Source organism: Danio rerio, chromosome 15 (assembly GCF_049306965.1).
Source record: "Danio rerio strain Tuebingen ecotype United States chromosome 15, GRCz12tu, whole genome shotgun sequence".
NCBI lineage: Eukaryota > Metazoa > Chordata > Actinopteri > Cypriniformes > Danionidae > Danio > Danio rerio.
Window position 1 is genome coordinate 37,882,696 of NC_133190.1, and position 26,544 is coordinate 37,909,239.

General features: G+C 36.0%; 1 protein-coding gene across 2 annotated transcripts in view; it reads left to right on the forward strand.

Annotated features, from left to right (window-relative positions):
• Window positions 1-602: 602 nt before the first annotated feature.
• Window positions 603-26,544, forward strand: part of egfem1 (EGF-like and EMI domain containing 1) — a 119,423-nt gene continuing 93,481 nt past the window's right edge. The window contains exons 1-4 of one of the 2 annotated variants that reach the window (XM_073923172.1): window positions 603-893; window positions 8,156-8,290; window positions 12,203-12,312; window positions 12,385-12,489. In XM_073923172.1, the coding sequence (XP_073779273.1) occupies window positions 811-893; window positions 8,156-8,290; window positions 12,203-12,312; window positions 12,385-12,489 (433 nt within the window). In that variant the 5' untranslated portion in view covers window positions 603-810. 2 annotated transcript variants of the gene reach the window in all.

A 26,544-nucleotide genomic window follows, 5' to 3' on the forward strand; every position in this document is an offset into this window, starting at 1 on the left:
CTGCAATATTTCTAAATTTTACTGTCTCTATAATTCAGGTTCTCTAGATTTACGGAAGTTACAAGGTACGAAGTGCATAGATGTTTGGAGTGTAGTTAAATGTTAATATTGTTTTACTCTAAATAACTCATAATATTTATGAAATATTTCTAGGCTGAATTTATAGTAAATAAAATTTCTAGGCTGAATTTATAGTAAATTTATAGTAAATAAAATGTAGTAATTTGCAGAAAATTACATTTGGTCAAAATGGCAGATGTTTTGATTCTAGAGTTAACGTTATTTCAAAAAGAGCCTATTGATTAAACACTTCTTGAAAAAATTGGTAGTCTTAAAATCAATACTACAAAACAATTATTTAAATGATAGCTACAGTAATAAAAAAAACATTTGAATACATAGAATGAACATTATTATAGTAGGCTATAATGAAATCGGTTTTAATTGGATCAGTTAGTTTGTATTCTGGAAGTATAGTAAAGTATAACCGCGATGTTGCATGGTTTATCTGTATTCCCCCGATGGCCCCATACAGCGGCAGATTGTATGTGTGTGCGCGCGCGTGTGTGTGCGTCGAAAGGAAGAGCGCTGAGCGATTGTCCAGTCCGTCTCAGTCTGTGCCCAGTTGAGGACAGCAGCTCCAGGACTCTATGATGCTCGATTTTATCAGTTTGCAAAAAGAAATCTTTTAGTGCTTTTCCAAATATATTAAGCACACTCGTATAATGAAGTGATCGGACCCTTTAAACTGGACAGCGGGCCCCTGGAACCTGCTCGGACGAGTGTTGCTGCATGTGGATGCTGTAAACGATGAGCTGCTCCGGGGCTCTCCTGCTCTGCTGTGGGATGATAATGATGATCGGGGCAGCATCACTGGACCTCCAGCCTGACATGTGAGGAACTTTACTTTTAGTAGCTATACTAGATTTATTTCTAATCAAGTGTCGTGTTCTCCAGATCGCATTTGAACAAAGCTTTATAAGAAAGTTCACTTCAACATGTAGGCTAGTCTACTGTAAAAATGCTGGCTTCCACACAATTCATTCATGTTGTCGCAACACAAATCGATTAAGTTAAGGTAATTATTTTGACAATTCAAGTGGATTAACAACAAAACAATTAGTTTGTCCGAATTATTATTAGGCCTATTATTATTTTTAAATAAGCAGTTTGAATAAGCAGCTATTTTCTTGTTAGAGTGTGTTGGGTTATCGGAGCATAATCAAAGAAAATAATATAATGTACTATAAGAATAATAATGAATTTGATTAACTCCTTAGCTAACTTTTTACAATACATTTTTTGTCTAAAACTAAACTCTGACAAACTAATCATTATTGTCAATGTCTAGTGTAAACTCAAAACTGGGGTCGACAGTTAAGGGGTTAATGTAGTCTAGACGTCTTAACATTTAGGAAACATTTTTACATTTTTATATTTTATATTTCCATATAGGACATCCTATATATGAACATTTTTGTTTGTTCATGAATTGCTACTTGAAGAAGTACTTTAATTACGGCTGAAAAGGAGAATTTACTGTCGTGTGATAACTGAACGAAATTAAAATATTATGAAATGTTTATCTGTGATCAGTAGGCTATCCTCAGTCAGCTTTGTTCTATTCAACGCAATGAATTTAATTACTTTTTAAGCTAATACAATTAACAATAATTATTACTAAAAATATATATATATATTATTTTGGTGTCTATTTACTTAATAAGATAAGTCATACTATAGCGAAAGATGTGAAACCGAAGATTAATTTTATTGTTCCTGTAGTGATTTAACGGCCCTATAGGTGTCGCGTGTCGCTAAAAGCGGGATTCATTTTTTATTAAATATTTGAGATATTAAAGGTTTTGTAACTTTTTTTGTTGCTAAAAATCAACACGATCTATTTAATGAGCCTCTACATCAAAAGTCTATCTATGATTATATTTTAGCAGTTTTAGACATGTTTGGTCGATCTCTGCTGCATGACCTGTGACCTGTCATATGTACAGTATTTGTCATCTAAAAAGTTATTCAGTAAGAACAAAGAAGCCAGCAAATTTATTTATTTATTTTAACATTTTTTATTTATTTCATTTTTTTTGGCTTAGTCCCTTTATTCATCCGGGGTCACCACAGCACACTGAACCACCAACTTATCCAGCAAATGTTTTACGCAGCGGATGCTTTTCCAGCTGCAACCCATCTCTTGGAAATTATTTATTTATTTATTTATTTATTTATTTATTTATTTATTTATTTATTTATTTATTTGTTCGTTTATTTGGTTATTTGTCTATTTATTTATTTATTTGTTTGTTTGTTTGTTTGTTTGGTTATTTGTCTATTTATTTATTTATTTATTTTTCATTTATTTATTTAATAAAGGGATAGTTCAGGCCAAAATGAAAATTGTCATTATTTACTCACCCTTGTTCAAAACCCGTTTGATTTTCTTTAATTTTGTTGAACATAAAAGAAGAATTTTGGAAACCGGTAACCATTGACTTCCATAGTGTTTCCTGCTATGGAAGTCAATGGTTACTGGTTTCCAGCATTCTTCAAAATATCTTAATATGTGTTCAGCAGAAAAAAGAAACCCAAAGTTGTATATCTTGAGGCAGAGTAAATGGTGAAAGGGTTGACATGGTGGCTCATGGGTTAGAACTGTCACGTCAAAGCAAGAAGGTTGCTGGTTTGAGTCACGGCTGGGTTAGTTGGCATTTTTCTGTGGTTTTCATGTTGGGTTTTCCCCACAGTCCAAAGACATGCAGTACAGGTGAATTGAATGAACTAAATTGGCCGAGTGTATGTGTGTGCATGTATAAATGTATGGGAGTTTTGCTGGGATGGTTTGCAGCTGGAAGGGCATCTGATGTGTAAAACATATGCTGGATAAGTTGGCAGTTCATTCCGCTGTGGCAACCCCAGATTAATAAAGGGATTAAGCAGGAGGAAAATGAATGAATGAATAAATAGTGAATAGGTGAACCATTATTACGTGAGCTATACCTTGAACTGCTGTTCGACAAGAGTTGCATGCTTCAATTACTGTATATTCATGCAATAGCGATAATCAATTAATCAAGTTGATTCTGTAAACATGTGATTTACATTTGTACATGCAAATACATTCACTTGCTTTGTATTGTCTCAAATGGACTAGACCTGAAAGAATTCAGACCGTGACAGAGGCTAGGGTCTTTGACACACTGACTGGAGGGCTGATCCGGCGTGTGGCTGCGCCGTATATCTGTGAGCCCCTATAATGAACTCAGGATGTGCTGTATTAAGCCCAGATGCTCATAGAGGAAGCAACCCGTGCGAGAACATGATGACCCTCAGAGCCCAGACTCACCACACTCACACAGTCAAAATACTGAAATCAAGAGCCTGAATGTCACAGATGGATTACAGCAAATCATTCTTCAGTAGTTCTGATGTGTTTATAAAGCTGAAATGCATTCTCAGCGATATTCAAGATACTCTTTCGAGAGCTTTGAGAAAGATTTATGCCAACTACTTTAACCACTCCTGACCGATGAGGAGGTATAAGCTGAGTGTTTATGTGCTTAGCTGGTTCAGAGACAAAATGACCTCTAAAAGTGATCTAATTAGAAAAAAAACGTATACCTTTGGACAGGGGCGGCGCTAGGGGGGAAAGTTAGGACGATTATAAGGTTCCACATGTAACGGAGGCCAGCTAGTGTGTGCTGTGCAGGTAAACCTCACTCCTCTGACCTCTAAAAGGTGCTCTGGCGACAGACGCTAGAGGCCATGGTCTTTAGCCTCCTTGTTAAAGCACCCGACTCCCATGCGGAAGGTTGCCGGTGCGAAACCAGCTCGGAGCGGGTTGGGTGGCGTAGAGCCGGCGGGGTTACACACACAATTAGGGGGGCCCCAGAAACATTATCAAAGCCCCCCTCACCCCGCTCTTCACTTTCATAGAACTTAAAGCATACACTCACAGGCCACTTTATTAGGTACACCTGTCCAACTGCTCGTTAACACGTATTTCTTATCAGCCAATGACATGGCAGCAACTCAATGCATTTAAGATCATCTTGGTCAAGACGATCGACTGCAGTTTGAACCGAGCATCAGAATGGGGAAGAAAGTTGATTTTGTACGTGTGGTCTACAATTCGCACAGGCTCACCAAAATTGCACAATAGAAGATCAGAAAAACGTTGCCTGGTTTGTTGAGTCTTGACTTCTGCTGTGACATTCGGATGGTAGAGAAAGAGTTTGGCATCAACATCATGAAAGCATGGATCCATCCTGCCTTGTATTATTGGTTCAGGCTGGTAGTTTAATGGTGTGCGTGATATTTTCTTGGCACACTTTGGGCCCATTAGTACCAACTGAGCATCGTGTCAAAGCAACAGCCTACCTGAGTATTGTTGTTGACCATGTCCATCCCTTTATGACCACAGTGTACCCATCTTCTGAAGGCTAATTCCAGCAGGAGAACGTGCCATGTCCTAAACTGCGAATCATCTCAGACTGGTTTCTTGAACATGACACTGAGTTCACTGTAATAAGGTGCTAAGGTATGTTAGATTCTAAGGGGTTGCTAGAGTACTGTGGTTTGTTGCCATAGATATATACATTAGATGTCGCCTGGCCTATTGTTGTCTATTGGACGGAATGCGTCAATAGCGCCGCCATCTTGGTACAGGGTAGCGCTCCTTTGAAATGAATGCGGGACCAAGGTACAGTGGAGGACTGTGGCCATTCAAAGCCAGAGATATACACATATACACATATATCTGTGATCGGGAGTTTTCCTGAATGTTAGTATGTCATTTTTTTTTCTAATTACGAAAATTATAATTTTACATCACTTTTCTACATTGATGGATCAGTGACCGCATGGGCATTCCTGACAAAAAGCTTGTGTTTGTGTGTACAGAAATGTACTATTCACCCTCCCTGTTAAATTTGATCTAATCATGTCCTGAAACATAGCTCCTCTCCTGCTTTCACTTCTCATACTGACGGAGGGAGCGATTCGTTTGTGAATGAGTCCCCCGAACGACTCTTTCACTAGCCGACAATAATACAAGTTTCAGGCAGCGCAGCATCTCGTTGTTGTATTTATTTTGCGTTGTTTGCTGATTTTATTCAACAAAACTAGCATAAGCCGAGTGTTTAGTGTGAATTGGAGCTGCTTTGCCGTATGGTAAATGCAGTAAGTGACTGTTATCATCAATAACGTTACCTGATTAGCACAAAGTTCAGAACATACAAAAACAGAAAAAAACTTAATATTACCTATGAAATGTTCTGCCTTTGAGCTTTGTTTTCTTTGTTTGCCTGTTACTACACCCGTACACAGTGCTAAAGTCCAGCATCTTCACGTAATAACACTGTCTTGACTAGTGCGGTCAAATGACATTTGTCCTGGGAGCACTGTGCCAATGTGGCAGCGCTATTGACGCATGCTCAGGGTCCCTATGCGATATCTAGTGTATATATCTATGGTTTGTTGCCAGGGTGTTGCTAAGTTATTGTGTGTGGTTGTTAAGGTAAGCCGGGTGTTTGCTAGGACATTGCTTGACAGTTTCTACAGTAATTTAGGTGGTTGCTAGGGTGCTACCACGGTATTGCAGGTGGTTTCTAAGATAAAATGGGTGGTTGCTAGTACATTACTTAACAGTTGCTAGTGTAATTTTGGTGGTTGCTAGGCAGATGCTTATGTATTCTGTAAGGTTGCAAGGGTGTTGCATTTAGTGCAACTTAAACTTACTTATTTAGCAAAGTGGTTCTATATTTCTAACAATCTTATATTATTTATGATTATTATTAGCTGCATAAAACGACAGAAGTTTGTGATAACCCCCCTCACCTCAGTTTAATATAATAATAGTAACTCAGATAAATGTGTGTTTTGGTCTAACAGATTGTTTCCAACTCATGGTTCAGCGTGTTCCTGGAGGATCAAACTTTACAAGCTGTGGGAACATTTGGTCAGCATCTAAAAATGAGCTCTTTCCGCAGCCTCAGGATCTAAGAGGAAGACAGCATAATCAAAGTTGAACTCATTTTAAATTTGTACACAGCCTTGTAATTACAAAACACGTTGTCAAGACTCGATTAGTTTTGCATGTGCACTTTTACTTTAACAAGCCACATTCTTGTTTGATTATTAAAAGTGCTCAATAATTCCCAAACATGCATTACACTTGTACAGTTAATTTATCACAGTATAGACAACATGCATATCAGTATTCACATTCTGCTTATATGTCAGCTAGTGTGCACACATGCATGAAACTTTCCAATTATTGTTTTTAACATGTGAACTAGACGGATAGTTATGACATCCCCCCTGCCATGCTCTGATGTGGATTTAGTCTTTTATTTGCATGTTGAAGCATACATGCACTGTAAAACCCAACAGTCAACTTTATCAAATGAAATAAGTGTGGCTAACTCAAAATTGACTGCAAGTTAATTCTACTCATTTGAAATGAGCATTTTGAACAGTGTTGAAGGTAATAAGTTAGTTAAATACCTCTTTATGTCAACTTAAATGGAGTAAGTTCACAGTACTCATATAGATTAGTTCAACTCAAATGGTTTGTAGCAATTGGTTTCCTCAAACAATTTGAGTTGCCTTAACGTATTGGGTTTTTCAGTGCTCAGTTGGTCTTGAGTTCTCTTCATTTGTTGTGTTTTATTGCTCATATTGCTTCGTTTACTCAGATGGATTAAGTTCACAGTACTCATTAGGATTAGTTTTTGAACTTAAATGGTTTGTTGCAATCGGTTTCCTCAAATGGTTTGAGTTGCCTTAACTTTTTGGGTTTTACAGTGTGCTTTCATGATATTACTTGCATGCAATTGATTTACTATTGATAGTTTTTTTTATTATGCTGTATTAAAATATGCTATTTAAAATAACTCCCCAGAATTAGTCTGTGGAGTTTAATTTCTACAATATACGGAAATATTCTTTATGCTGTAAATGCTACCGTTTTCTTTTTGATAGAAAGAAAAATGCATCCGTTCTGTACATCTCTTTAAATGCAAATGAGCTGCTATTCCCCGCCTCTTTTCTAAAAGAAGTTGGAGTCTTTACAGCTCCTGACATGGTTACTCCAGCAGCTAATAAAGCAACTATTTGTTCTTAATTATCATCTATATCTCTCATTTTAGGTTTTATAGAAAGTTTTTTTCATTGCAAACCCTGTGTTTCATGTCTCTTCTTTCATGTCAGCTCTCCGATAAAAAGATTGTGATGTCAAAAACAAGTAATTGATATAAATAATAAGTTATACTTTATCTGACAACATAAACAATTGTGTCCATATTAGAGCTGTGAAAAAGCTTATATGAATGCGTCTTTTTGGAATGGAGTTTGCGCATTCAGCAAAATTATAAAGTTCACAAATCTGAAAAAATATAACTGGGCCACTTTAATGTGGTTTGGTTTCACAGCATGCCACTTTCCAATAATCCATGCAACATTACATAACCAAAGTGAGAGAGACCAAAATGTTCCACCACCTCTTTGGGACAGATGTCTGTAATGTGTGTTAAAGGCACAGCTCAGCCAAAATGAACAATTCTGCATCGATTACTGCCACCCAAGTGCTTCAATATTTGAATGAATGTCTTTCTTCTGTTGTACACAAAATAAGATATACTGCAGAATATTAGAAAAAAAGAAGCCATTGACACCCATAGTAAAAACTATAGAAGTTAATAGTTGATTTTCCAACATTCTTCAGTATATCTTATTTTGTGTATAACAGAAGAAAGAAATCCAAACAGGCTTTTAACACATTATTAGGTGTTAACTAAGAGATGTACATCACCTAAGATTTTTGTGAGTTTAGTTAAATAAACTAATGTGAACTATAAGTGGATGATTTTTACAGTATTAACGTGCAATAGCTCTAAAATAGTCATCACTTTCAATCACTATTTTAGCAGGCCAGATTAGCATGTGAAAGTGTTAATTTTTTAACTATTAAGCTAATTAACCAATGTAATCTCCAACCATTTGGCACTGTCAAAAACAATGAGAATATTCACTCTAAAATTACATCATTGAATATTTTGAAGTACCAATGACATCAGTTTTGCACTCTTATTGTAATGATGCATTGATATATTGAATATAGGAACTAATTGTGGACATTCCTCAGGCCGAACGTGTGTGAGGAGCAGGAGATGTCTATGCTGGGAGTGAAGCAGCCGTGTGTTCAGGCGTTTACAAGGTTGGTGAAGGTGTGGAGGCAGGGCTGCTCGTCTCAGCGCTGGTGCGTGGGCTACGAGAGGAGGTGAGACACACTCAACAATTATTGACATAGTGGCTGTTACCAACTGATGTCCATATGCTTAATACTGACTTAATATGGGAACACGGGTGACAAAAACAGTATTTAGTCATGGGTAAATTTTGTGGAATAGCAAAAAATTGCCAAAAATCATTGGAATATTAATTCTAAATTATAAATTAATATATAAGCTGTTTAGTAATATTCTAACAGTGCAGTATACGATTATTAGCCAAAATTCTAGATTATTAGCCCTCTTGTGAATGTCTTTTCTCTCTTTCAAATATTTGTGTAGAGTAATGAAGTTTGCCCTGCACACTCATGGTTTTTAAAGAAACTTCTTCGGTGCGTCAATCTTGTCAATGTTCTTATTCAAAAAAATCATGATTCGCACTCATCAAGTAATTGCTTCGTAATGTTTTTATTTTTACAATCTTCGGGCGATTCAAAAACACAAACGTTTCGGCACAATGCCTTCCTCAGTGTGTGATAATCCTCTTACTCCACCCTTTTATCCCATATAGTCAATTAAACTGTGTCATTAGTTAGAAGGCCACTCGATGATCTCATTTTCATTTTAGTATTCCATGATTATCCACATAAGGACTATTTACCTTCATTTTTAAAACATTATTTCACAGGGAAATAGCAAATCAATTATCATAATTTGCCAAGTGTACATCAATACAATGAAAATCCGACAGTCCATAACATTAAAAAATACATGTGACATCACTCGATGATTAAAGACAATCTTAACTTCACCTCAACACGCATAACTAACCACACAAGAAATATTTAACCTCACCTTAAAAAACATTATTTCACAGGAAAATAGCATATTTACATCAATACAATGAAATTCCGACAGTCCAAAACATTCAAAAATACATTTGTTATATTGTGTCAATCATCTAGACGGCTATTCAATGATTACCAAGAGTTTCTTTTTCTTTTCAGCGTATCATAATCAACCACACGAGAAATACCTTTACTCTCAAAAACATTATTTTGTAGGAAAATAGCATATCGATTATCATCATTCCCTTTTTCATGTCTACGTCAATACAGTGAAATTCCAACAGTTCAAAAACATAAAAAAATCTATTTTCATCTCGTTATTTGTGTCACTACAACTTCAAAATCCATGATTCCTAATATCATAGCTAAACAACAAACTGTTAAAGAACCACAGAAAGGTTCAACTGAACTTCATTCATTCCTCTTGGTGTGTGATTTTAATTTATGAATCCAGAATGCTTCTCTTTCTTTCAAATATTTCCCAAATGATGTTTAACAGAGCAAGAAATTTTTCACAGTAATGTTCATTGCTAATCTCCGAATAACTTTTAAAGGCACCCTGAGATTTCAGATTTTCAAATTGTTACATCATACTAAATCTTTGTTCTATATTCATAAACTAAATCTGATACTGATCAAAAAGCTACTCAAAGAGATAGTCGATAGTTGAACAGAAACCATGCCATTATTTATAATCACATGTCCTAAACCTACTGGAGTTTGTTTCTTCTGGAGATATTTTGAAGAATGTTCGATACCAGCTATGACTGTCAATGAGTAGTTTACAACATTGTTCAAAATATCTTTGTATTCAAGAAACTCAAGTGTGAATAAAAGGTTAGCACTTTTTAAGTTTTGGGCGGTGAAAAAGTTGATTTTATCCTGTATGTAAAAGGGACAATTTAGACAATTCCGAAAGAGACATTTTTCAGCTGAATGAGTAAAATTAATAACAAGAATTAGCTTAAATAAACTAAATAAATACAATATACAGTACACCACCATATGGAGTAGAAAGTAAAATGTAGTATGTACCACATCGGGATTAGCATTAGAAAGACGGCAAACCTCTTGACTAGAATTGCTTTTTTTAAAAATACTTTTATTTTAAGATTTTTTAAGTACAACAGAAAAAAACAGACAAACAATATTGTCTCAGAATATACAGACTTTGCAGGTAATTATAATATTAATTGCCGTACATGTGGGCTCAGCTGTTGGAGATACAAATGTTACACAATATGTAGACATCAAAAAGTCATGTAAGGTAGTGTGCCAGTCAGTTTTCATGCGGGGTGTTGTATTTAGAATGAGCCCGTTTCAGGTTTAAGTATACAAGAAAGGGTTCTCAGGTAGCAAAGAATTTTCCATTAGAAATGATCCTGATAAATCTGAGCTTTCCAAATGGATAACGAAGGCATTTCCGTTAACCAGGTTCGAAAAGAAGGAGGTAAAGGAGATTTCCAGTTTTTTAGTATTAGCCGCTTGGCCACAGTCAAGCCTAGAGTAAGGGCTTAATGGATTTGTTTTGGAAGAGTGAGGGAGTGTTCTGAAATAGCAAGCTCTGTGTCCGGCTGGAGGGACTAGAATTGCTTGATTGACAGTTGAATTATTTAACATTTGACAGTTTCTTTTTTACACATTTTGAAAAGTTTTTTTTTTTTAATCAAGAAGTTAAGAGGTTTAAAGGTGCCATATACTGCATTGGTTTAATACGTTAAATAGTTTTCTGATATATACATAGTAGAGTAAGTTTATGGGTTCGGTAAGTTTAAAAAAAATCTCCAGAAATGGTTTTATAAGCTTTTTTATATAAGTTTTATCATTACTCCATAAAATACCAATAGAAGCAGAAAGTCCATGATTGACCATATATGGTTCTGGCGTTAATATTAATGAGCTTCGCCCTGACCTGCTGCTCTTACAGACATGCACAGACATGCACAGACATGCACAAACACAAACACAAACACAAACACACACACACACACACACACACACACACACACACACACACACACACACACACACACACACACACACACACACACACACACACACAAATATAAACCCAATCAGAGTAATGTTAACCTATTTTGCTCACCAGATCTGTTGTGGATAAAGGCTAAATTATAATTAAATTTGACAAAAGAGAGTGATAGAGATGTAACACATTGTATCTTTAAGCTGAAAAAAAAACCCAGCAAGAAATTAACATCAATAACTGCACGAACAGATGACAGTTTAGCTGAGTGATTTGACATGATTTAGTAGTCTACATATGTTCCTGGCAGGTGTGTTGAAGCAAGTTGGAGCTAAACTAAGCAGGACACCAGAACTCCAGAACTGAGTTTTGACACCTCTGCCTTATTTGGATAAATTTGTAATCTGTAAATCCTGCATTTTTCGCCCTGAGGCGAGTTTGAAACATGTCTTATACTGTGATTGCCCAGTAACACACAGCAAACCATATGAGGCTCACATTTTCAAAATAAATGTCCCACATACATAGTAAGAGAAATATACTATTAAAATAACTAAGGGAGGAAAAGGATGACTGTATTACTATAAAACATTTGGCTCATCAAATGCAGTCTGAGGCACTCATTTGAATGATTTCGGAGGTTTTTTATAATCTCTGAGCGACATATGAGTAGAGTTTTCTTGATCAAGTCTGGATGAACGACCTAAAGTAGGCATATATGCAAATGCGAGTCTCGTCACAGTTTGTTTTGTCTTCTGATTGGCCTGTTGTCCACCAAGATTTTACACTCATGGAATTTACACGAGAACGAGGAAACAGTGGTGTCTGAGGCTCACTGTATGGCCATTTCCACATACTGATCTCGTATACCCAGATTTTCATTATAGGGCACCTTTAACATTCAGCCATGTAATTCCTATTCCAGTAACAAGCCTATGTTATTTCCGAAGATCAGAAACAATAATTGTCTTCTGGTGTCTTCAAATATTTTCATCCATTTCTGCTAAATATTGTGTTTAATCAATTTCAGCATTGTTTATATCTCATTTGTCATATTCAAGCAATGTCTTTCTGTATAATGAAATAGTTTTTTCTATTTCTGAATCTACTTCTCCATCTGTCTGTCTCAGGACAGGGTATTATACAGTGTATAAACAGGCATACAACATGGAGATGCAGACCGTCTTCAGGTGCTGCCCAGGATGGATGCAGAGAGGAGAAGAGAGAGGCTGTTTGCACAGTGAGCATCATTTTCATTTTCTTTGTTCATAATTTGGATGCAGAGTAGACCTGAGTGATGTCTTATCTACAGGAGTGTGTTCCTCTGGTACCTGTTTTAATGGTGGGAAGTGCTCTGAGACCAGCGATCACCTATGTCAGTGTCCAGAAGGGTTTGAGGGAACGCGTTGTCAATATGGTGAGTCAATATCTGCATATTTGAGGTTGAAATTTGACACGAGTCTGACTTAAACTATGTAAAAAATGATTGCGCCAATTAGTTATCACCACTTTATATTTCAACCCAAGCTCATTCTGAAAACGTAGTCCCGCGGACGTTTCTGGAGATAGCGGAATACGTCCCGGGGGGTACGTACGGCTGCGTTTATTTTTTTCAAGCGAACGCTGCGGGGCGGTGTGATGCTGTTCCATTTTACGCTTGCCGTACCTCTTTGTGGAGGGCTTCCCCGCTGCAACCCGTTTGTCCACTCAGCTCACCGTGTATGTCGGCAGGCTCGAGATGTAGAGAGGAGTCGACCACGGTGACCGGTTTTGAGTCCGGGGAAGAGCGGTTCCAGCAATCAGGTAAGACAAAAACAGAATCCCAAAAATTAAGTGAACGAGTTTCGTGACAGGGTGAGAACGCGGTAAAATCCGAAAACGCGGTAAAAAAAAAAGAAGCAGCTTTTATTTTTTTGGATGGCTTTTGTAGGAGGAGGAGGGCGGGTCGGCCGATTGGCCGGTCATGCAGTCAATCATCCGGTCAGTCAGACAGCGGCCTCTGGTGGGTTCATGCAAGAACAGCGCGGGCACGAACCGCACTCGCGAGAGGTGTCTGAGGTGCGAAAAAGCGCACAATAGTGGCCTTTCGTGGATTCGCGAAAACAAAAACTGCAGCCGTACGTACCCGCCGGGACGTATTCCGCGGTCTCCAGAAATGTCCGCGGGACTACGTTTCCACAATGAGCCTGGGTTGTTATATTTATAGTTGAATTAACTTACCTGGATTGAATGTGTTAACTTGTATATCAAAGTTTTACTTAACTGAACTTATTAGACTTAAAAAAAAAAGAGTCAGCTGATATATATACTGATATATATATATATATATATATATATATATATATATATATATATATATATATATATATAAATGTACAAATGAAATATATATATATATATACAAATATATACAAATGAAAACAAATACATTTTTAATTTAATAAATCCACTTTAAAATTGCATTTGTATGCGTTTTGAAATTATATATATATATATATATATATATATATATATATATATATATATATATATATATATATATATATATATATATAATTTATTTATTTTAAGGTTGCACGAACACTTATTTCTTTTAAGTTGAAACAACATTTTTACAGTGCAGTATATGGATTCTGTGGTCATCTTGATCCAACTGAAGAGGTCAGGCTGTGTGTGTTTATGCATATGTGTTTGTTTATGTTGATGCATCTATTTATGAGAGCAGGGGTCACCACATTTGGTCCTGGAGGGCCGGTGTCCTGCAGAATTTGGTCTTAGGTATACTTGAAACTTCAAAGCATGTGTGTTGAGGCAAGTAGAAGCTAAACTCTGCAGGACTCTTTAAACTAAGTTTGGTGACCCCTGCGTTAGAGTCTTGTGCATTTCAGGGTGACGTTAAAGGGGTAGTTTACTCAGAAATAAACATTTGCTGTGAATTTAATTTACTCCCTTTAATTTACTCTTCAGGAAGTTTTTAACCTAAGACATGGTCTGTGGTAATTCATATAATAAAATCAATGGCAGAAAAGTGGTATATAATAATTCACATAATAAACTTCATTGACTAATGGCACATTTAAGGTATTATAAAACAACAACGACATATACAGGAAAAACATAATTAACACTCATTGTAGTATCAGTGATTTTCTGAATAAGTGAAGCAAATAATTGATGTATTTTGTTGTATTTTTGAGACATTTTTTAGACAGATTTCTTAGTAAATAAACAGCAAATGTTGATTTTGGGGTGAACTTTCACTTGAATTTGTGTCTAGAGAGCTTATTGTCCTGTAGTTTCTCCTTTGACACTTTCTCTTCAGCACCTGTGAGTGATTTTTACCAGGCAAACGCCACTTTAGTTTGTTCTCACTTGTTTACCCCCTCCCAGTTAGTTTTGACAGCAAACGTGAGGTTTTCACACTGTGACGTGTTGAATCAGGTGGAATGACAGTGCGTTGTTGCATCTAAAAATGCATACACTGTAAAAAGTGCAGGGTTCCAAACTATTCCTTCATGTCCCAACACAAACTGATTAAGTTAGCGTAATTGTTTTGACAAATCTAAGTGCATTGAACATGAAACAGTTAAGCTGCCCCTCCAAAAAAACTCAAGAATTGTGTTGTTTCAGCTTATTTCAAATAAGTAGTTTGAACAAGCGGCAAAAATTATATTTTGAGTGTACACAGGGAAAAATGCTGGCTTCACAATTCTGTTATGTTGTCCCAGCACAAATTGATTAAGTTAACTTAACTCCTTTCTACAAATTGAAGTGGATCGAACATAAAACAATTTACACAGCAAAAATAATATTTTGAGTGTACTTCCATACTATAGGGGCGTCAAAATTAATTGTTTCTTCGGTGCTCCGCAACACAGACAATTCGGTAACACTTTACAATTAGGTTCATTAGTTAATGCATTTACTAACATGAACTAATCATGAACAACACATGTACAGCATTTATTAATCATAATTGAACGTTTACTAATGCATTATTAACATCCAAGTCCATGCTTGTTAACATTAGTTAATGCACCATGAGTTAACATGAACTAACAATGAACTACTGTATTTTCATTAACTAACGTTAACTAACATGAACAAATACAGTAGTAAATGTATTGTTCATTGTTTGTTCGTGTTAGTAAATGCATTAATTAACATTAACTAATGAACCTTATTGTAAAGTGTGACCGACAATTCTGTATCGGTTCAGTAATAATCATAACCGGTAGTGACGTCATTTATCTCATATGTAGCGGTATGTAGCGGTAGACTACTATGGCGAGGGAGGCGAGCGTGAGCACAAATTTTAGCATGTCAAAGTCAAATTTATGAATATAAAATATATTTTCCCAACAACGAAATTGTGGCTAGTAAAAATGGCGAGTGGCTAGTAATGTTGGAAATCTATTAGCCACATTGGCCGGTGATCAAAAAAGTTAATGTCAAGCCCTGTTTATATATAATAACTTATATTTGATTGTAACTTTAACTTAATTTGATTGTAATGCAATAATGTGCACCTTTTGTAAAGCTGCTTTGAAACAATAATTATTGTGAAAAATGTTATACAAACAAACCTGAACTGAATTGGAAAAAAAACTTAAAAACAGCTGAGTAAATGTGCCTTTGAGCACTGAAGCGACACAAACAAACCTATATGAATGAATTTGTTTGCATTTTTGACAGCAAACTTCTAAGTGTAGTCAGAGATTTAGTCAGCTTCCCTCCTGCTGCTTTGTGCTGAGATGGTAGTTTGTGCTCCTCAAATGCTTTCTCAGAGTTTCTAAAATTAAAATTCTCTTCTGCATGTCCGTAACACAGCAGGTTTGATGGCTAAACAGTGCGGCTGAGGAATGACTGTGATGAAAAATGTCTTTTCCATGTTGGAATGGTAAACCTATTAAGCTCATTTGACTAGAGTCTGTATATGTGTGCGTGTGGAAGAGTGTTTTTACAGGGCTCTCTTTCAAAATAGACCTATCGCTGCCACTGTAGTTCAGGACATGCTGTAGCTCCGCTGGCCTTTACTGTTGAACTCATTTCTTTCATTTAATGGCCACTGGTCACTTCCCAGTTCTCAGAGATAGAAAGCAGGGAACACTTTTCATAGAAGAAGAAAGTTAAAGGAAGAGTTTTTAGTTTGGTTCCAAACCTGTATGACTTTTACTAAAATGCATTTTAAGCAGAACATTCATGCATGCTACAATATAACTGATCATGTTTGTGTAAGCTCTGCTTTTAGGAATATGATTTTTTAATACCAATTATTGTGGCCTACAAAAAATGATCAATTAGCAAATTACTTTATTTAAATAAAGTTGTTTAGATGTTAGTATCAGCATCGTTAATTTTTAAGATGTCTATAAGTACTCAAAACAGTGAAAAAATGTGTGTTTTGAAGATATAAAACTGATATAAACTTGTAGACCTTGTAGTTTGTCACTTCCACTTGACCAATCAAACGCTCTCTAGTATCTAACATGATTCGCCCCCTTCAAGACACTTCTTGTATGCTTTTCATTTGATGCACTTGAGCTCAACCACTGTCACTGGCAGAGCTGTGATAAAAAGGAAATGCTAAAAGGGGAGGAGCTACACTGTGCCACCCTCTCTTCGTGTTTTGGTTGAGATTACGTCAAATATTGAATAAAAAGCATTTAATTTTAGGGGAAAAATACAAATATAAATAATGAAATCAATTAAATTTATCATATTTTTACTCATTTATTATTTAAATTATACCACTTTTTAAAAAAGGATCATTTACTTTTAATAAAAGAGATTAAAACGTTAGCTGGCTTTAGCTACCCAGAGGGCACTTTGATGTGAAAACAACATAAAAAAAACCAAGTAAAAACATGTTAAAATGCTATTATATTTAATACCAATTGACTACCTTGATGTCAAAACAACATTAAATTGACATCTAACATTAGCATCAAAAACATGTCAAAATGGAATAGTCCTGATTTTCATGCTAATGTTATATTTGATTTTTGGTAGTTCACATGCATTGTAGGGATACAAAATTTGGTTAACGCTTTAGTTTAAGTAACAATTCACACCATTTACTACTGGCCTATTACCTGCCTATTATTAGGATATTAACTGTTTATTAGCAGTTTTAAAGTATGATCTTATTTTACATCCATAATCCTACCCAATACCTCAACTCAACTATACTATTATTAAGCAGCTAATTAGTAGTTTATTGAGCTAAACGTTTTAATTAATGCTTAGTTAATAGCTTGAATTGTGAATTAAAATAAAGTATGAACAGCTTTTCTTATATTAGTGTCATCCCAGCAGGCACAAGATGTCAACATGACTTCAGATTGACGTTGTACCCCATCGGTATGGGACGTTGCATATTGTTTGAAAGTAAATATCGGGTTGATGTCAGAACTCAATGTCAGGCTGACGTCAATGTCCAAAGTCCAACCTAAAATTAACCAAATGTCAACGTCTAATGATGTTACAGCTTAACGTTGTGTGGACGTTACCACTATGACGTCTATCAGATGTTGGGTTTTGGTTGCTATACCTAATGAATAGATGTCAGTATTTGACGTCATTATGATATTGGTTTAAGAAGTTGGCTTGACGTTGGATTTTGGTCACTTTCCAAGACAACCTAAAATCAACCAAATATCAACGTCATTTGATGTCATTATTGGTCGTCAAAATAACATTGTCCTTAGATGCTGGCTAGACAATGAATTTTGGCCAGGACCTAAATTTAATTTAGTAATAATGTTTTATGACGTTGCGTGCCTGCTGGGATTATTCTTGGGGTCAAAAAGGGCATCAATGTTGTCAAATGAATATCAAAATGAACATAAAAGATTTTGATATTTAATCGATTTGCATTTTTTTTCAAAATATATAAATACACATTATGTAAACTAACCCTAACATACCATAAACACACACATGTGCTTTCAAACATTTAAATGTATGCATTATGACAGGATTTAGAGGAGAAAATGATTGCTTTTATTAGTTAATGAAGAGTAAAGCCTTTCCAGTAGATTTAAGTGTCAAATTTGTTTCCATTTTTCACAAATGCTTAGAAACAAGTTGAAATAGTTAAACTGAGACAAATGTTAACGTGTATATAAGATAAGTTGGTCTATAATAAGTTTAAAAAGGAAGAAAAAAAAAAAAACAGAATGTAAGATTTAAATCCCATTTGTCATTTTTCCTTCATACATCCTTGCAACATTCGACTAAACAACAGTGTCTTTCACTCGTGGGAAACAAGCTCTTCAATGTCCATTATACGACTACTTCCTTATTTACGGGTTTACAATGTGTGCTGAGTGGACAGTGTTTGAAGATGTGTCTGTGTGCATTGAGTGTGTTACATGCAGTTTGCCTGAGGGTTTCCTTTCCCCCCCTGTCTTGTTTGTCCTGCACTGGAGTAAAACGTTACAACCCCACGGAGAGTCCTGACTCTACATACTTCTCAGGACAAGTAGTGTATTGAAGAGTGCAGGAGTTCCTGATCCCTAAACAACGTATTTAGTCTCCCCTGTAAAGAGGGTCACATTTCTTAAATTCCTTACATGAACAAGCACAGACATTCTAGTTTCTACATTTACATTTACATTTACATTTAGTCATTTAGCAGACGCTTTTATCCAAAGTGACTTACAAATGAGGACAAGGAAGCAATTTACACAACTAAAAGAGCAACAATGAATAAGTGCTATAGGCAAGTTTCAGGTCTGTAAAGTCTAAGAAGGAAAGTATTAGTATTTTTATTTTTATTTCTTTTTTTAATACAGTTAGTGGTATATCCAGAGAGGCAATTGCAGATTAAGAAGTGAAGTGGAGACTAAATAGTTGAGTTTTTAGTCGTTTCTTGAAAACAGCGAGTGACTCTGCTGTTCTGATGCAGTTTGGGAGTTCATTCCACCAACTGGTCAGATTGAACGTGAGAGTTCGCGAAAGTGATTTCTTCCCTCTTTGGGATGGAACCACGAGGCGACGTTCATTCACAGAACGCAAGTTTCTGGAGGGCACATAGATCTGCAGCAGTAAGAGCAGATAAGAAGGAGCAAAGCCAGAAGTCGCTTTGTAGGAAAACATCAGAGCTTTAAATTTGATGCGAGCAGCAACTGGCAGCCAGTGCAAACAGATTTAGAGTTAGCTGGAAGCCCAGCTAGTAGAGAGTTGCAATAGTCCAGTTTGGAGAGAACAAAAGCTTGAACAAGGAGTTGAGCTGCATGTTCAGACAGGAAGGGTCGGATCTTTCTGATGTTATAGAGTGCGAATCTGCACGATCGAGCAGTTCTAGAAATGTGGTCAGAGAAGTTTAGTTGGTCATCAATCGTTACTCCAAGGCTTTTCACTATTTGGATGCAGTAATGGTTGCCCCATCCATCTGTATTGAAAAGTTATGGTGTAGAGTCGGGTTGACAGAAACTACAAGCATTTCCGTTTTTGCGAGTTTTTTTTTTTGCGAGTTTCTAGTCATTTCCGAATGATATAGCTCTGTTACTTTATGTAAACATTCATTCATTCATTCATTTTCTTTTCATGTTAGTCTTTTTATTAATTACGGGTTACCACAGCGGAATGAACCACCAACTTATCCAGCATATGTTTTACACAGCAGATGCCCTTCCAGCTGCAACCCATTACTGGGAAACACCCATACATTTCCATTCGCATACATACACCATAGACAATTTAGCTTACCCAATTCACCTATACCGCATGTTTTGGACTTGTGGGGGAAACCGAAGCACCTGGAGGAAACCCACGCCAACACTGGGAGAACATGCAAACTCCACACAGAAATGTTAACTGACCCAGCTGGGCCTCAAACCAGCGACCTTCTTGCTTTTCATATTAACATCTAAACATAAAATAATATTTAAATAAATTGTATCCATGATGAATGTAAGCGTGAGTGCAACAAAAAATGAAAAGTTCAGATGCAAAAACCTTGAATGTCATCTGATTTTAACTTCTAAAATGAGCATTTTTCTAAGCATTCAGTGTTTTTTCTAAGGATCATCACTTTAGATCTTATTAAAATAACATGATATTACTGAACCTATAGACAGGATTCCAGAGAAAAAATGTTAATCTTAGAAGAAAAGTTCAGATGCTACCTTTTTTTGGCCAGCCTGACCTAGTGACTTTTTATGAGCCGGCAGCTAGCTCTCTGCCACTCTCACATGTTGGCCCACTGAAGCTAAGCAGGGCTGCGCCCGGTCAATACCTGGATGGGAGACCACACTGGAAAGCTAGGTTGATGCCGGAGGTGATGCTAATGACACCAGTAACTTGTGGTCTGTGTGGGTCCTAACCCTCCAGTACATTGATGGGGACTCTATACTGCTCAATAAGGGCTGTCTTTCCAGTGAGACATTAAACCAAGGTCCTGACTCTCTGTGGTCGTTATGACCAGGATGTCCTTCGAAAAGGAGGGGTTTAACCTCTGTCCATCATACCCTTTTAACCATCCCCATATCATAAATGGCTTAATCACTCTGTCTACTCTCCACCAATCAGCTGGTGTATAGTGTGCAGTCTGGCGCAATATGGCTGCCATTGCGTCATCCCGATGGATGATGCACACTGTTGGTGGATTAGGAGATTGCCCCCAAAATGTGTGTAAAGTGCTTTGAGTGTCCTGAAAAGAGCTTTATAAATGTAAGGAATTATTATTATTATTATTATTATAAAACAACCCTAGGGACCACCTAGCAACCAATCAGCACTCTTAGGGCACACTCTATGCTATCCGTACCGTGCTCAGGCCTGTTTCCCGGATCGCTTGAGAAGTGTGAGCGCTCTGAATCAGGCTCAAGCGCGGTTCAGTTGGCCGGCCCTGGCCTGGTTGGAAGAGGTGTACCAGAGCGTGTTCAGAGGTGTTCACTTGGGCTTTGGTTCTGTACGCTTGTAGTGTGAGTGCAAAGTGCACCTGAGTTCGAAACTGAAGACGAGACGTGACTTTTAAGGGACTGTTTGATATGGATTTATTAACCATTCTTACTGTTCAATGAACGCAAACTGTTGTAGATCATTAAAGATGCAAACCCCTCACTGCACGACAGCTGCACCTTCAGCAAACCTCCTAATTCCTGCAGCATGAGGACTTTATGATTGTTTATGAGCGTCAATCTGTTCGGCGAAATATTTGACTGTTTGTCACTGCATTTAAAATGACTAAAGCAATATAACTAAAAGCAAGCGAGAACGCTTACTGAACTGCACATCATCGATGACGTAAGTGTGCTCAGGCCTGAATGCAATGTGAGTGCGGGACATTGGGGGAGATGGGACAGGGAACAAGCGTGCTTCGGCCCGGTTCAAGGCAACTGTACATAGTGTGAGTACGCCCTTAGTTTCTCATGTTTTTAAGAAACTGTAAGGATTCTCTAAAATATTGCTTTTATTCTGCCAGCATGGTTTTAATTATGTCAGCAGAAAAGAAATCGTAAGTAATCTTAGAGCCAGCAGAAGCTTCAAAGAAAGCTTTTCCTTCAGAATAACATGTCCTGATCAATCATGCACAATGAGTCCAGTAACATTTATTAAAAAAGAGTCCAAAGTGATTTCTGTTTATGTTTTATTTCATTTAATTCCTTTGAATTGGACAAATATGTGTATTAGTCAACATAGGTTCATTCTGAAAACGTAGCCCTATAAACGTTTCTGGAGATTGCGAATTATGTAGCCAGAAGAACGTATAGCTGCATTTCATCTTTCAAATGTACACTATAGGCCGGGAAGACACCGTTCCTTTTCTCGCTAACCAGCTGACTGCTTGCCTGCATGTGGACGGCTTTCCCGCTTTTACCAGTTCCTTTGGTAGCTCGACATGTACGCTGGCGGACTTGAAATGCAGAGCGGAGTTGACCACAATGACAGGGTTCAAGTCCAGTGAAGAACGGTACCAGAAATCAGCTAAGACAAAAACAGAATCCAAAAATTTAAATAAACAATAAACAACAGAGTGAGAACGTGGTAAAACCTGAAAAGTGGTAAAAATCAGGCTTTTCGTTTTCTGGATTGCTTTTCAAAACACTGTGGCTGGGTTTAGGGAAGGGGGTGGGTGGGTCAATCGGTGCTTTTCAAAATACTATTGGCTGGGTTTAGAAAAGGCTTGGTCAGTTGGTCAGTCAGTCCGTGAGTTAGTCAACAGCTGCATCTGGTGGATTTACGTGAGAAGAGCAGGTGCGAATGGCACTCGCGAGAGCAATTTGAGATCTCAAGAAGCCTCTGCTGGCCTCAGGCGGATTTGCGAAAACAAAAATGGCAAAAAACGTAGGTCCTGGGACGTATTTTGCTCTCTCCAGAAATGTATATAGAGGTACATAATCAGAATGAGCCTGGGTTGGAATTAGTCCTTACATACACCTGCCCATAATTCCTAAGAAATCAGGAAAAGGTACAAAAGAAATAAATTAAATGTGTTAACAGGAATAGATGTCAGAGTCGAGCAGCACGCTTTTTTATACCAGGTTTAAATGGCTCTAAAAAATGCAACGAATTGGACACCTTTAAAACATTATTCCAATGAGAATTTGAGAAGAAAATGAATCTAGCATCTCTTCTCAGCAGGAGATCTCTGCTGAGGGACAGAAAAACTAAATCCCGCTGTGGAGAAACATGAACCACTTGTGTGTGTGTGTGCGCGCTGGAATGTTCTGCTGCTTTTAACATAAAACCCTCATGGCCTATAAAGATATGTTATTGTATAGTATCAGCTGTCAATATTCAGTGTTGTGAAATATGAGTAGTTCCAGGAGATTTTATTGCTTATTATTGAGTCTTAATCAGTCCCTTCAGGATTTAGCATTTATAAAAAACAATATGATAAAAGTCATGACTACTAACATTTTCATGTTACTTTAACCCATTTTAATAAGTTGATCAAGTTTCAACTATTTTGTAAAATTCTGCAGTTAAACTTAATATTTTTAGTCAGTTATAGTTATATAAGTTGAGATGACTAGAAAAGTTCACTTGATTCAACTTAAAAAAATTAGGTTTCAAGAATGTTTTTACAGTGTATAAATACTGGGTTCCACACAATTGGTTTGTGTTGGGTCAACATGAAGGAATGAACCTAATTTATAACTTTGCAAATTTAAGCTGATTGTACATGAAACAATTAAGTTGTCTCGGAAAAAACTGAAGAATTTTGTTGTTTCAGCTCATTTTATGAACGTTTTTTTTGGCTGCACTGTATACAGCAAATAAGACTGATTGTCAAAGGTCAATTTCAAAACTTAAGGTATTATTTGCTTCAATTCTTACGATTTGTTGTGAAAATGCACAAAAATCTAGCAAATTTTGGATCTCTATTAATACTATAGAGAAAAAGCTTAATGCAAATTAAATTGAACTTTCATTTCCCTATGAACTCCGATAAAACTCTTAGGTAATTATATAAAAGAAGATAAAAATCTAAAATCACACAGAAGAGTACAATAAACTAATCATACCAAATTTGTAATAACTTCATATAACTAATTTCTTTCAAAGCACCTGTAAATGTATTATTTTGATTGATTACTGAAACATCCTGTTGGTAGCTGGATCCAGATCATCCATTAATTCTTTGCAGATGTTTTACACTCCCTTGCTGGTTGTTTGAAATGAAGCCATGCTTGAATGCAAGGCCTGGTATGGATATGTGTGTTTATGTAAGATAATATAAGGCCAAGTGCAATGATCTGTGGGATCTCTATACAACAGAAGACACGTGCCTCACATGTTGAAAGATGAGCAGATTGTGGCTGTATAAACAAAACTGTCCTCTATGATTAGTTCAAATAAATGAGAAAATTCTGTTATTATTTATGCACAATCCACTTGCATGTATGAATTACTTTCTTCTGCAGAACACATAACTAAAGGAAATAAAATTAATAAAATAAAATTAAATGAAGTAAATTAATAAAATAAAATTAAACAAAACTGTTGGCAACCAACCATATTAGACAAATAATAAAAAAAGAAACTGTATAAAAAAATCAAAATGTTGGCAACCAACCAACCTACCTGTTACGATAACCAGCGATCGTTCTCCGGAGATCGCTGGTTTCCACTATAATCATGAACTTCACTTCCGCATTTCCCAGGACTACACATTCCTACATGCACTTCTTCCAAACACGCACGCCTGCTCATTCATCTCGCTTGATTACACTCACCAGCTGAACCTTGTCAAAGACTAATAACACACCATACTTAAGCCATTCATGAACCCATCCAGTTTGCCGAGTCTTGTTTACTGTTAAGTGACATTACGACGCGTTTCTCCCTGTCTTGTTTCTCCGTGTTTGAACCTAGCTTTGTATCCTTGTTGCCCTGTTTAGCCGCCAGCCTTTCGACCTATTGCCTGTACCTTGATTACGACTCTGGATTTGCCTGCACATACCTGTTCATACCTGATTTTGACCATTGCTTGCCTGACTGTGAATAAACCTGCATTTGGATCCTACCCTCTGTTGTTGGTGTCACTCCCCGTCGTTACACTACCAACCAACCAAACAAATAAAAATACAATTTTTAAAAATCAAACCATATAAATAAATAAATAAATACAAAAAAAAAATGTTGGTACACATATAAACCAAATAAATAAACAAAGAATAATAAAATAAAATAAAATTAAATTAAATTAAAAAAATTAAAATTAAATTGTTTGTAACCAAACCATATAAACCAAAATAAATGAATGAATGAATGAATAAATGAATGAATGAAATTGTTGGCTACCAAACCTAATAAACCAAATAAATAAATAAATATATCGATGACCATAAACCAAATAAAAAATAATTAAATTAAATTAAATTAAATTAAAATTGTTGGTAACCAAACCATATAAACCAAAATAAATGAATAAATAAATAAATAAATAAATAAATATGTCGATGACCATAAACCAAATAAAAAATAATTAAATTAAATTGAATTAAATTAAAATTGTTGGTAACCAAACCATATAAACCAAAATAAATGAATAAATAAATAAATAAATATGTCGATGACCATAAACCAAATAAAAAATAATAAAAATAAATTAAATTAAATTAAACAAATGTTTTTTTTCGGTAACCAAACCATTGTCTTAATTTTTTCCTTCAATGGTTACCATTAACATTAACCATTGGTTACCGAAACTTTACAAAATGTCTTTTTTGCCATTTGGCTTTCCATTTAAAGTCCTGTCTATGTCATAAAAGTGGATCTCCCAGTTAAGGATAGGGGATATTCCTGAGACACATCTTCGAAGCATTTAAAATCCTGAGAGATAACAAGACGACTTTACCATATTTTGAGAAAAACTAGAGAAAAGGAATTAGAGGGTATGAAAATTCTTCATCTTTGTTGGATCTAGTTTCATCTGAGACTAAAATCAAGGACTTACAGTAAGCACTAAGCAGTTTATATTTTAAATTAAAAGGTCTAACAGTGACGATATTCTTCTTTTGAAAGGAAAGACACACTATGTAGGGACCTTGTGAGGTCTTGTCAGCGGTCATCTGTTGAACGCATCAGGCAATCTGTGCTGAAGCCAAACTGAGATGCAAGGAAAGATAGTTACGGCCACTGGTTTTCTGTTCCGTCAGACTGCTCATGTTCGGATGGTCATCGGTTAATATGTAACTTCTCAATGTTAATCAACGGAAATAAATTACAGATGTGTTCTTTATAATGAAGAAGGCATAAGTGAATAGTCAAGAAATGCCATAAAATGCAAAACCTTAAAAATTATGAGGTACAGGGATATCGTGTATATATATATATATATATATATATATATATATATATATATATATATATATATATATATATATATATATATATATATATATATATAGTAAAAATGGTAACTGATCCGGTGTTAATAGTGTTAATACACCAAAAGACCCTTTTCACATTTCCGGTTTCTAAGCAGTGAAGTCATCAAAGTTGGGTAAATTTAAAGCGCAATGAATCGGGGAGAGTACAACAAAACATTTTTTTTTATAACCGTATTTGCTCAAATAATAAAAGGAAAACTCCATGATGGTGTTATCAAGACTTTAAGAAAAAGGAAAAAAAATATTGTGAGACCGATGACAACAGCAAGAGGAGAGAATAACGTCAAATTTACACTCAGCCTCATAGACGCTGCATTAGAAACCCCTTGCATAAGCAGTAATTTATTCTGGGAAGTCAATTTACAGGTATTCACCAAACTTCTTAAAGAAACTCATTGATAACCAGGTAACAGATTTTTACTGTAACGTTTTCATGGTTAAAAACATGGCATTTTAACAGAATTGTTTGGAAGTGGGATATTTTTATTTGAACCAAAACAGCCTTGCAACTACCTAGCAACACAATATTTTTTCAAATCTATTGTTTTAATTTAGTTTAATATTATTATATTGTACCTCTTTATTTAATGTCCTACTGTGTACGTTTGATATAAGTATTGAAA